Consider the following 13,588-nt stretch of genomic DNA (forward strand, 5'->3'; position numbering starts at 1 on the left):
ATTTCCTAAACTAAGGTGTCTTTGATGGTGCAGGTAGTAAATAAAAGGCATACTTTTTGGTGAATACTGTATACAGGGAGTATTTAGCAATATAAAGGACAGCAATTGTAAAGAAAAGTATTTTCTAATCTAGGTGGGTAACAAACTGGAGAGTGCTCAAAAAGTACTTGATAGGATGTGTTCTGTTGGAGTGTTCCTTTCGTCAGTGCCTGAAATACAATGGCAGGGGAGTAGAAATGCAGTTGCCTTTGACAAATGCAAAATCTGAAAACATGAGTTTGATGGAAAAACGTCTTCAGTCATAACTCAATTACAGCAGGTATGGCTGGGATGCAGGGAATTACCCGCTGCATGTGAAGATAAGTGGGAATTAGAATATAAGTATTACAAGTAATTGGCTGACAAAAGTATCGGCAGTTCCATAACAATTGCTGCAAGACCCTGTGGCCAAAACCTGTAATGTTTTTTTTTCTTATAATGCTTACAAAACTAAGCTGCCAGCTGGCCATTAAGAGTATTGTATGTCCAAGTCCATTTGTGCATTATGTTTCAGTGGGGGCGGATTTCTAACTGTGTTACTAACTACATTCAGATAATATTTTTCTTTTCACACAACTCCAATATAATTTCATCATGATGGAATTTATTTTCTGAAAGGGATTTGTTGAAAATTCTTCCAGCTGGTTTGAGCTGGACTATATTTGATTCTGATGTTCTGATTCTGGTTTTGAACCAATTTGAGATTAGACTGTGCATGTATTCACTACAAATGCAAAATGTAATCTTGTCTTGTGAGAATACCTAATGTAAATGATGAAACCACATATATATATATATATATATATGTGTGTGTGTGTGTGTGTGTGTAATCATTTTTACTACTTTTGGGTTAAGTATTTGCGTGGCTGAGTTTTATAAAGTTAAATGGAATTTAAAGATTAAATTATAGCTAACAAGGTGACAAAAGAGAACAGGGGAAAACAAATGAAAGCTGCCATGGAAAATGAGAGAGGAGGCGAAGGCCATATTTTGAGTGGAGTTGATATTGAGTAGGCACAAATAACTTCTTTCTTAACCTAAAGTTTTAAGTGAGCAAAAATAAAGAATTTTTTTCTGCTTTAAGACTGTATCTGTATTATACCTTGTTTTATTCATATTGTCCATGGCAAAGAAAGGGATATTTTACATTCAGAGAAATTTTTTACATAAATATATTTTGTCTGTAATCAAGCCATTCTCAATAAAGGTGTTATTGTTAACCCTAGAGTGTAGTGCAGCAGCTGTATTTGTTGACCAGTTTATTAAGCAAAAATGTGTGAAGATTTTTAAAAGATTTTTTTAAATGTCGTAATTAGCTGAAACTGCCATTTTGAAACTCTTAAAGAGACATTTACTTCAGCTGTAGGTATGCTGTCAGTAGGATTTAGGTTTGTATTCCTTTCACATTTCCCAGACACACCACTCCATCCAACTATACTAGGTAAACAAAAAAGGAAAGCAAATGTGGTTACATTCCAAACTCAAACCATCTATGTAACATTACTATCCACACATAACAGTTGTCTAAGGCATCACACAACCATCGGGTATCCTAGACAAGTGCAACTCTGGTAGATGTCTTTAGCTCACTGGTCCAACCCACACCAATTTCACTGCAATGTTAGAAAGAAACCACAAAAATTGGAACTGCTGCACCAGTTTGGCTGCTGCTTCTAATTCCATCTTGCAATGGAATGCTGGGCTTTTGGAGATTCCTTAAAAGCCTCTGGGTCACTAGCACCATTATTGGGTACTACAGCAGTGCCCCAGTGGTTGCCAACTAGTAAGTCACATCATGTTTGTGGCCAGTATCTTGTTCTAGGTGGTTTGTATTAAATTCTTTATAATACAAACTAACAGACTGAAAAAAAATCCCAGTCTCTAGAATTAAATTGTATAAGAAATAAATATGGCCAAATCTCAGTTGAAGGTTGTGGCTTACACAGAGATAACAAGATAGGCAAAAAAGCCTCTCAGACAGTACGTGAGAGAGAGAAGAGAGAACTATTCCTGCTGCTGAGAAGCATTTTAGGCCATTTGTTTTGCCACTGAACTAGGGTACCTTGCTTTCTCATGTTCCTTGGATTAAGAGTTTAATAGGGCTGTGGCTCAGAGAGACAGGAAAGTAAACATGAGCAGACAGACCCAACGCATGGCACAAACAAATCTTAAAAAAATATTACATTTCCTTCTCTCTGCTGACACCCGCCTTCCCCAATCACTTCACATGATCTGCTCCTGCATGTGATGATGAATTCCACTATCTCATTTGTTATATCCATGGATCATGCAATGGCTGTATTTCAAGTGGGACAGTAACCGGACTGGAGGCTGTTAACTTATTGTAAGTATCCCAAACATGGGAACTTCCACTAATTCCTGTAAGAAAATTCTACCTTTACATATTTTTCATTGGGAAGTCTTATTCTTTTTCTTATTTTTATTCTATAATATATAGTTTAAGACTCTTGACTCACTTTAAACAATTACTTATCCTTCAAAGTGACACCTTAGGTGTCACTAAACTACTCATTGTTTTTAAAGTTACAGACTGAGTCTTTTTATCCTTTGAAGGTTTTTCAATGATGAAGATTAAATGGATTTTGGGTATAAGACAAATCAAACCATACACATTGCATTTTAAATCTTTCTTCACAAGACAGATGCCAAGACTTAAAAATGGTTGCCAAAATTAGGCTTTTAAATCCATATTTAGGTACCAAAATAACTTTCGTTTTGAAAACTTTGGTCAGAACTTTTTCTTTTGTATCTTCCCCTGTAAAACTAGTATGTGGGACATGCACTTCAATTTCTAACCACAAATTTAGATACACCAGTTCTCCAAGGTAGTCGTGCCCAGCTTTATTACATAGGAGAGCCACATAAAGCTAAGCATAACCTTGTGTGGGCCAAACAGATTCTAACATATTTTAATAAAATTTCAGCTGACACTGTGGCTGACAGCCTGGGCCCCTCTGCGGACCTTCTGAATGCTTGGTGTGCTGTGTAGGATTATATGCCATATGTTAGGCATCCCTGCTCTAAGAAGTCAGATGGTTCAACAGCAATGCTAAAGACACTATCTGCCCAGCAAGATAAATAACCTAAGAGGTACAAGGTTCACAAGTGGAAATATGAAGTGTGGCAACGTGCATATGGAAAGATTCTAGGAATTACACGCTGAAGCCTAAAATGTCGAGTCAGCGTGAAGCAATGGAAAGAGATCTAAACGTGGCTTCAGAGCTCTGTTAGAGTATCAGCAGGTTCAATCATTACTGGATTTCATGGTCTATTACTATCCAGATTTTTAAGTTCTCAGACATTTTGACTTTACGTATTACAACTGTGTGGTGTACAGCTATTGTAAGATATGCATCTATCTTTGCTATGCCAGAGTTCTAGACCATTGTGGTATCAGAGGTAACATGACCAATCAACCTTACTCTACAGCTAATTTGCATGCAATAATTTCATTGTTTGTACAGGCAGTCCCCGGGTTACGTACAAGATAGGGACTGTAGGTTTGTTCTTAAGTTGAATCTGTATGTAAGTCGGAACTGGCGTCCAGATTCAGACGCTGCTGAAACTGACCGCCAGTTCTGACTTACATACAGATTCAACTTAAGAACCCCAAGTCAGCTGCTGCTGAAACTGATCAGCCACTGATTCCAGGAAGCCTGGGGCAGAGCAACTGTGCCTCGGGCTTCCTGTAGTCAGCTGCTGGTCAGTTTCAGCAACGGCTGACTTGGGGACACCTGGGGCAGAGCAGCTGGGGTGCTGCTGGGTTGCTCCAGTAGTGCCCAGAGCGGCGCTGCGGGACCAACCGGCAGCACCCCAGCTGCTCTGCCCCAGGGTCCACAATAAAAGCCTGGTCTGCTGGGGGGGGGGGGCACACTAGCTGCGTCCCCCCCCCCCAGCAGACCAGGGACACGGGGAGCAAAGCCGCAGCGGCGGGGTGCCTCGCCTCTGAGGCTTTGCTCTGGCGCGGGACCCGCTGCAGCTTTGCTCCCGGTGCCCCTGGTCTACTGGAGATGGTCCCCAGCAGACCAGGGGCACCGGGAGCAAAGCCGCAGCCGCAGCCGCAGCCGCAGCCGCAGCCGCAGCCGCAGCCGCAGCGGGGTCCCGCGCTTCTGAGGCTTTGCCAGAGCAAAGCCTCAGAAGCGCGGGACCCCGCCACGGCTGCGGCTTTGCTCGCGGTGCCCCTGGTCTGCTGGGGACCGTCTCCAGCAGACCAGGGACACCGCGAGCAAAGCCGCAGCCTCGGCGGGGTCCCGCGCTTCTGGCAAAGCCTCAGAAGCGCGGGACGCGACTGTGGCTTTGCTCGCGGTGCCCCTGGTCTGCTGGAGACGGTCCCCAGCAGACCAGGGGCACCGGGAGCAGCTTTTCTCGCCCCGGAGGTCGAGGTGGCTGACCGCTGCCTTCGAGCTCCAGGGCGAGAAAACCCCGTTCGTAAGTTAAGTCGGGGACTGCCTGTATTAAGGAAACTATGCAGATACTGGATTACCTGGCTCAACTGCCACATCCACCAAAATCAAGCACAACATGCCCATACACAACCAGCTTACACAATAATAAACACATACACCCTTTCACTGCAGCCACCCTCCTCATTCCCAGCCTGGAGAAATTTACACAACTACCCCCAGCAAGACACACAAATTGACATACAGTAACCACATGCCATTTTGAATCTGCACACACTTAACCACAAATATTACTCTGAAGCTAAGAATAGTTGATGGCAGTTTTTATTTAGAGCCATTTCTGACTTTTCAGAAACATGATTTTACAAATTACATCTATGTGACAGCGAGGACAGTCAGCCACTTTTAACAATGTTACATTACTAGTGCTTCCTTTTGGGAAGTACCAGAGTCAATGCTTGCATTCCTGATACTCTATGACTGATTATGCATCCAAAGAAAAAGAGACTACATGTGTCAGAAGGTCCCAAACAAACCCTCTAAGTGTACATCTACACAGTAACCCTATTTCAAGATACTTCCATTAACCCGAAATAGTTATTCTGTGTCTTGACAACACGCCCGTTATTTCAAAATCTCTTTTGAAATAACAGGTGCTCTATTCTGACACCCCTGTAAACATTGTTCCATGATGATTAAGGGGTATTTTGGTATAGTGGTTTATTTTGAAATTATTACGAAATAAGCTATTTCAAAATTAACTTGAAATAAGCTACCCAATTTGCAAATTGCATAGCTTTATTCGAGCTAAGGGGGAAGTTTAGACACACCAAGTGTTGACATTTTTATCCCACTGAAACAAAGCATGTAAGGAAAGTGCACTAGTATTTCCTCAAGACCAGATGGGTTTCTTCATGCTGTATCACCTTTTGCCAACACTTCTGGGCTGTGTCTAGACTGGCATGATTTTGCGGAAATACTTTTAATGGAAAAGTTTTTCCGTTAAAAGTATTTCCGCAAAAGAGCGTCGAGATTGGCATGGATGTCTAGATTTGCGCAAAAGCATCCGTGCCCAGTATAGACGCGCTTTTGCGCAAGAAAGCTCCGATGGCCATTTTAGCATTGGGCTTTCTTGTGCAAAAAATTAAGGTGCCTGTCGACACTGGCCCTCTTGCGCAATTATTCTTGTGCAAGAGGGTTTATCCCTAAGCGGGAGCATCAAAGTATTTGCACAAGAAGCATTGAATTCTTACATTAGAACATCAGTGTTCTTGCACAAATTCAAGTGGCCAGTGTAGACAGCTGGCAAGTTTTTGCGCAAAAGTATTTGCTTTTGCGCAAAATCTTGCCAGTCTAGACCCATCCATACAATTTAATGTACATTTCAGAATTTAAACTAAATCTGGCCAGGTGAGTTCCTCAGGCAGCTCTCTATCATTTGTTCATCATTTTGCAGTAAAACAGGTTCCCTAAATTGCTGCTTTATCAAAATATATAACAACTTTTTACTGGCAGTCATTGCACCTGTATTTGCCAAGTTTCAGTATCAACTGTAAGACAGTAGAAGATGGCAAATTTTGCAGACTAACATACATAAATCACTTTTGTTTTTTGAAGGAGATGCTTAGTATGAGAGATCGCCTACCAGAGGACATCAACATAGTTATTACTCTTTAATAATATTGGGTATAAAGTTAGGCTGGACAGCCTTCATGAGTTCCTCTGCATACATCTCGTATCTACCAGTCATCTGGAAAAGAAAAGCAGAGTTGTAGCCTATTTCAGTAACTTTCCAGTAGCTGCTCTTCTCCTCCCAATGCAGCCCAGCACTCCAACCCCTGAATAGCTGCTCCACACAAGAAGGGGAGGAGAGGGCTGCAGCTGTGAGGAAACGGATTGCTAACTCTCCCGGACTGAACACTATTTATTGCAATAGTGTCTAGTCCACCCAGTCCGGGATAGTTGGCAAAGCAGGAGCAGAACCAGGAGAGAAGTGTGGTCTGAAGGAGCAGAGGGTGGCCACACCGTTGGCCAGAAAGAAGCAGCACTTTTAAGGGGAAAATGCCACTTCTCTCCAGCCACTTGTTATGTAGCTGCCCCCTGCTCTGTGAGTGCTGCACTCCTACAAACATCACTTCGTGAGCTGGGTTTGGTATTGAGCCCTGAGGGGGAAGCCAGTGGATGAGGATGGAAGCCACCAGAGCTAGGGTTACCATATTTGAACTTTAAAAAAAGAGAACACTCGTGAAAGGGAGTATATCTCAGTATCTACCAACTCACTCTATATATAGGGTTACCAGATGGCTTAAAAAAAATACCAGACACACCTGATCTCAGTGGGGAGGAGGGACCAGCTGGGAGGGGACCGGAGCTGGCTGGGAGGGGGGAGAGAGAAACCGGCCGGCGTGAAGTGGGGGACGGACGGGGAGATGGGAGGGGACACCAACCGACAGGAAGCAGGGCTGGCTGGGGGAGTGGGTCGGGGCAGTGGAGCTGGCCGGGGGAGATCGGGGTGGTGGGGGGGAGAGAACTGGCCAGCGAGAAGCAAGGCTGGCCAGGGGAGATGGGGGTGGTGGTGTCAGGAGCAGCGGGGCTGGCCGGGGGAGATCAGGAAGCAGGGCTGGCCAAGGGGAGGCAGAGGGGGGAGATTGGGGACAGCAGAACTGGCCGGGGGAGATCAGGAGGAGGTGGGGGGAAGAACCAGCCGGTGGTAAGCAGGGCTGGCCAGGAAGAGGTTAGGGGGAGCAGGGCTGGCTGGAGGGAGGGGAGGGGAGGGGAGGAAGAGAATCGGCCAGCAGGGAGCAGGACTGACCCAGGTTCAAACAGATCCTGCACACGATCCCAGCAAAGCACAAGTGAGTCCGGCCCCGGGGAATTCCTCCCGCACCGCCTCACGTAGTTAATACTGCCTGGCTGGTAGACACACTCACGCAGTGTGAGCGTGCCTACCAGCCAGGAAGTTCACAACTATGTACTGATACTCCTAATAATAATAAAACTTACCTAATTAGAAAATACTGGACATTTTATATGTCCGGTATTTTCTCAATTTGTTTCCTGGACAGAACCCTCAAATACCGGATTAATAAAACATGAGTTGGTAGAAACTGATACAGATACACTCCCTCTCAGGAGTGTCCTCTTCTGGCCCTAGAGGGACGGCTGGGAGCTGCCAGAACCCCGGCATAGACAGGGGGGAGGGGAAATGGGGCTGAGGGCTGCTTGAGCCCATAGGCATCACACAGCTACACAGAATACTCTGAAATATGGGGCAATTTGGTTCTCCAAATTTTGTGGTGCTCCATGCAGCTGTGTATTTTGTGTATGGGTAGGTATGGTCCTGTCCCCATTGACAGAGAAGGTTACAGTTGAAGGAATTTTCAAGAGAAAATACTGATTTACGTAACTTTTTTAAAAATAGTGAATGCCAAAAATAGTAAAGTGTTAATTCCATCAATCTTAAAAAATTATCAATGCCATAACAAGCAGTCAGTCTCTTGCAAAAGCTAAACTCTCATTTAAAAAAAAGCATTAAAATGTAGTTTTATGCTGCAAAGTGACTATGTAAAGGTGACACTGTCTTGGTCACACATGTACTCCCAGACACACCAATGTACACCCAATGAAGGCAATGGAACTATACAAGAAAGAAGTCTTCCCAGGATGCTCCCAGTAACAGCTCAAAACCCAACTGTTTCAATGGGTTTGCATAGATGTCATTTTAGCATTTAGAATCTGTTTCTATATAGGAACTTAAATAGCTCCCATTATGGTAGCATAATCATCTGGTGATGATGTGTAAGAGAAGACCCATTCTGACTTTCAGATAGGCAGACATTTTAGGGCTGGTAGTTACAGTGAAAGAGAGTAACATAGCCATATAAAACACAAATTCCATGTTGCTCTTTTTACAGTCACTTTTAAGAGCAAAATCTTCTAAATGTGACATGGTGTTGTTGTTTTCTTGAGTGTGCAAGCAGCCTGAAACATTAGCTTTGAAGGGAGTTAATTTGCTCCTTTCATAGCAATAGTGAACTCTAAAATGTAATGATGAGAATGGTTAATTTTACTGATGATAATTTTAGCAGAAACATACAGTTACTGTGCTTATCCATTGCCACTGGATGCAACAGCAGATCTTGGAACAGGGGATATCTAATTACAGTAGAGTCCCTATTATCCGACCTAAACGGGACCAACAGGTGGTTGGATTACCGAATATGTTGGATGATAGGGATTCTACTGTAGCCTGGCCCCATCCCTGCCTAGCCCTGGCCCCTTCTCTCCCTGCAGCTCCCAGGCGCCTGGGCCCCACGTGCTGCCCTGTCACTCTCCTGGAGCCGCTGATGCTGCTCCTGCCGGCGCCGCTTCGTCCCAGGGAGCTGCAGGCATCAGCGGCTCCAGGAGAGTGACAGGGAAGCGAGCGGGGCCATTCTCTCGCCCCGCGCCCAGGAGCCGCTGATGCCTCTCCTGCCAGCATCGCTTTGTCCCCGGGAGCTGCAGGGTCGGATAAAGCGGAGTGTCGGATTACTGAAGGACGGATAATCTGGACTCCACTGTACTGTCAGGTGTTTTCTGGGTGGGGAATAAGGTTATGCCCACCATCCCGAAATGTCAGATCACCTCTAGCTGTTTACAAGTAGAAAGATTTATCTCCATCAAATGACAAAAATTAAACTACTTCCTACTTCTTTCTTGTTGTCAAAAGCTATGGGCAAACCAAAATAATGCATGCTTTCACTTAGAATTAAAGTGGCCTAAATTCCCATTTAACTTAATTCACTTCCAAAGTGAAACAGAGTGAGAGGTGAATGGAAGAAGTTCTCATGTTTAATTACAGGCTGTCTACAGGCTAAGGAAGTGAACACTCCACTTCTAAACCTTCTGAGTGTGATCTTCTTAACCATAAGGCCTCTGTGGTTTCACATATAGTAAAAGCTTAAATTCCACAAAAACTAACATGTAAGATCCATTCAGTGTCATTTAAAAGTTAGCAAACTTTTCTTAGAGAACTGGATATATTTCTTTAGAGAATAAGGACTTACCTTAAAACTCCATTTGTCACCAACTTGCCTGCAAAGGTTTAGATCTACTTCAGTCACCAAAAGCCCATCCTGTGTGCGAGACAGTCCCGGTGTCCGACTGCCATCTGGTGCAGTCACATAACTCGAGCCATAAAAATATCCCAAGTCATGGTGGGCTTAATAAATCAAACAACATATAATGCGATGAGCAAATAAGTATAAAACTTCACATGTTCTTTCCCCTGAGAATCTCAAGCTTGATTCAACCCTTTTTTTCACCCAGCTGTGCCCTCACTTAACAAGCCACAGGAACACTGAGCTCTAACTTTTAGTATCATAAACAGGAGAGCTTTCATATTGACAAACAGGAATCCATGCAACTTTCATCAGCTTTTGAAAATGTATTATTGTGCTTGCTAATTATTACATTTATTTGCATTTAAATAAGGGCTTTGTTTCCCCCTGAAAGTGCTGTGACATCGCAATGTGTTTCAGTGCTAATGACAGAATTCACAGCATTAGGTCTTCAGTGCAGGACTAAAGTATAAAACACTGAGATAGGAAAAAGAAAAATCTCATTAAAAATGCAGTCTTCAACAGGATCAAAGGACTAGCCATAACCTCAAGAGCATCAAATACCTGTATAGTTCTAGAATGTTCAGTGAGGGCAATCAAAGTGAGTGATAACAACCACTGGCTCCCGTCATGCAGCAGCTGCTAACACTCAGCTCCAATGGCAAGCCAATACAAGGATATGTAGCAAATGAGCTGGCTGCAACTCTGACTGAGGCCAGAAAAAACAAGAGAAGATGGTGACTTCCCATAGGACAAAATGCTAAGTTTGCAACTGAATATTGGTGGGTTACATCTACCCCAAGAGAAAACAATTCAGAATCTCAGACTTCTTTTGGATTTCTGAATAGATCTAGGAATCTAACAGAGTACAACACATTTATTTGACTTTCATAACTTATCCTTTTGTTGAAGCCTACAGTGAACACAACAGTGCAATAGATTGTTCTTTTCTTCTCTTATTTCTGAATTATAATTAGCGTTTGCTTTTCCTGGTCATGTACTCACCATTTATAAAAGATCAGAATAAAACTGGTTTGCTCCAGGTATGTCTTTCACTGCAGTTCATTTGGGTTCTTCTTCAGGTGTCGCCCTTCACCCCTTGCCAGTTACACAAAAACTTTTCCTTTGGGTCTGAAGGTACTTTCTAGCCATGCTAGCTGGGGGCTGGATGTATAGGCAAGAGCTCCTGCATTGCTTGTACTTGGGCTCTTAACTCCCCCATTTTGCAGTAAAGATGCAGGCTAAACCACTCATGCACTAACTAGGCATGTAAACCAGTAGTTGACTACTCGACTACCCAGTACACAAGCTTATCGGGTAGTCGAGTGGAGTACTCTACTACTTGCTTTGCCCCCTCTTGCTGCCTCTGTATGAGAGACATCAAGGGGAGAAGGAGGGGAAAAATGAGCCAGGGCTGGGGGAAGCTGTCTTAAAAGATGGTTTCCTCCAGCACTGTTTCTGTGGCGCCACCTGCCCCTCCTTCACTGCCTCTATTAGTGAGGAGAGGGGAAGGGGAAACTGCTCCGAAGCAGTCTCTGCTCGTGGTGGGCTGAGGCTGTCTGCGGGGCTCCCAGTGGGGAAGCTGAGCTACTCTCTCCTCTCCTCTCCCTCCCTCCCACGGATAGGAGCTGATGCCACCAAGCAGCCCCTGTTCGCAGCCAGCACTGGCTGCCGTAAACAGGGGCTGTGGGACCCAGTGCAAGCTTCTTGGAGCTGCTTCTTGGAGCAGCTGGTTCTGGAACCCACAAAGGGAGAGTCAATTTCTGATTTAGTTTTAAGTGAAGCCCAGAATCTGGTCCAAGGAGTAAATATAATTGAATCCCTTGGAAATAGTGACCATAATGTAATAAAATTTAACATCCCTGTAGTGAGAAAAACACCTCAGCAACCCAACACTGTACTGTGTCAATTAATTTCAAAAAGGGAAACTACACAAAAATGAGGTTAAATAAATTTAAAGGTACAATGGCAAAAGTAAAGTCCCAGCATGCAAGCTGCATGGAAACTTTTCAAGGACACCATAATAGATGCCCCACATTAAAAAAACACAGTAAGAGAAAAATATTGAAAAAAATAATTCCAACTATGCATATAATATAATGGGGACTAATTTAGCTATTACTACTCAAGAGAGAGATCTTGGAGTCGTTGTGGATAGTTCTCTGAAAACACCCACTAAATGTGCAATGGCAGTCAAAAAAGCTAATAGAATGTTAGGAATAATTGAAAAAGGGATAGAGAATAAAACAGAGAATATCTTATTGCCCTTATGTAAAACCATGGTACACCTACATCTTGAATAGTGCATATAGATGTGGTCGACTCATCTCAGAAAAGATATCTCAGCATTGGAAAAGGTTCAGAAAAGGGCCACAAAAATGATTAGGGGTTTGGAATGGGTCCCATATGAAGCGAGATTAAAAAGACTGGGACTTTTCAGCTTAGAAAAAGAGGAGACTAAGGGATATGACACAGCTCTACAAAATCATGACTGTCATGGAAAAAGTGAATAAGGAAAAGTTGTTTACTTATTCCCACAACATAAGAACTAAGGGTCACCAAATGAAATTAATAGGTAGCAGATTTAAAAGAAACAAATGGAAGTTTTTCTTCACTCAGTGCAGTCAACCTGTGGAACTCCTTGCCACAGGAGGTTGTGAAAACTAGGACTTTAACAGGGTTCAAGAAAGGAGGTTAGGCCCATCAATGGCTATGAGCTAGAATGGGTAGGAATGATGTCCCTAGCCTCTTTCAAAGGCTGGGAATGGGTGATAGGAGAGGGATTGCTTGAAGATTCCCCAATCTGTTCACTCCCTCTGGGGCATCTGGCATTGGCCACTGTTGAAAGAAAGGATACTGGGCTAGATGACCTTTGGTCTGGCCCAAAACGGCCGTTCTTATAGTCTTATGACTGAGCAGTCCCAGCTTGTTCCGGCTCCAGGACCACTGCATCTCTGCATTTTAAATGTAGTAAGAGCCGTCCAGCTCTTACTATATTTAAAATGCAGAGGCACAGCGCACCTGGAGCCTGCACGATCTGGGACAGCTCAGTCCTGGCTCATGCCGGCTCTATAAGCCAGCCATACTGTAGCTCTGCATTTTATATGAAGTAAGAGTCAAGCAGCTCTTACTACATTTAAAATGCAGAGATGCAGCAATTCTGGACTGGTCAATCCTGGTTCGAGACAGCTTCGGGAGTTATTCCTGCTATAGCTCTGCAAAGTGGCCCTCTTATCAACTAATCATGCAGTCAATACAAATTGTATTGACTACACAATTAGCCAAATAATAGCTCTTTAACATCCTTAGCACCGACAGACTTCCTGAGCCTTCTCACAATTTCTTCTATGTGCCCAACAGATAAGTGATACCATAACTCACTGGGAAAGAATCATAGGACATCTCAGCTTTTCACAACACAAAGAACCACAAGATATAGCAGTAGCAGGCAACCTGAGGCCTACATGCGACCCACTGGGACTCCCACCTGCAGCCAAGGGACCCTGTGTGCCTCCCTCCCACACGTGCCTCTCATGCACTGGGGCTCTGGAGACCTGAATTTCCTACTCCTCGCCCTCCCTCCCAGCACTTCACCATAAATACTGGTGAAGAGCTGGAACGCTGCAACTCAGCTGTTTGTGGCTGTTCAAGCTCTAGAAGGGAGAGGGAGGAGCAGGAGCGGAGCGGGAATCAGGTGATTCATGGCACTTCACAAATGATGGGAGGAAGGGGGAGGAACAGGAAGTGCCCCATTGTGCAAGAGGCACATGGGGAGGGGCAGAGTTGGTGGATTTCAGGATGGGTGGGTGGAGGGTCATGCATCTTGATAATCAGGGCTCTGTTCATTCGTGGCGAGCGCATGCGCATTGCAGCTCTTGTGCATGCGCAGTACGGGGCTGGCAAGCGGTTTTCGCCACCATTTGTCAAGCCCTGTTAATAATTATCCCTTGTTTAAGCATTTTTTCTTTGTAACAATTTAAAATTATATATATATATATATATATATGAAAACTACAGGCAGACAGC

At 44.0% G+C, this 13,588-nt stretch overlaps 1 protein-coding gene across 3 annotated transcripts in view; it reads right to left on the reverse strand.

Moving 5' to 3' along the window:
• Positions 1-4,769: 4,769 nt before the first annotated feature.
• The window catches only part of UPB1 (beta-ureidopropionase 1), a 70,292-nt gene continuing 61,473 nt past the window's right edge, over positions 4,770-13,588 (reverse strand). For 2 of the 3 annotated variants that reach the window (XM_075897988.2, XM_075897989.2), the window contains 2 exons: positions 9,509-9,663; positions 4,770-6,213 (listed from right to left, as the gene is read on the reverse strand). In XM_075897988.2, coding sequence (XP_075754103.1) covers positions 6,130-6,213; positions 9,509-9,663 — 239 coding nt within the window. In that variant the 3' untranslated portion in view covers positions 4,770-6,129. The other variant, XM_075897990.2, reaches the window with a different exon arrangement.

This window comes from Pelodiscus sinensis, chromosome Z (assembly GCF_052426305.1).
Source record: "Pelodiscus sinensis isolate ZL-2025 chromosome Z, ASM5242630v1, whole genome shotgun sequence".
NCBI classification, from domain to species: domain Eukaryota; kingdom Metazoa; phylum Chordata; order Testudines; family Trionychidae; genus Pelodiscus; species Pelodiscus sinensis.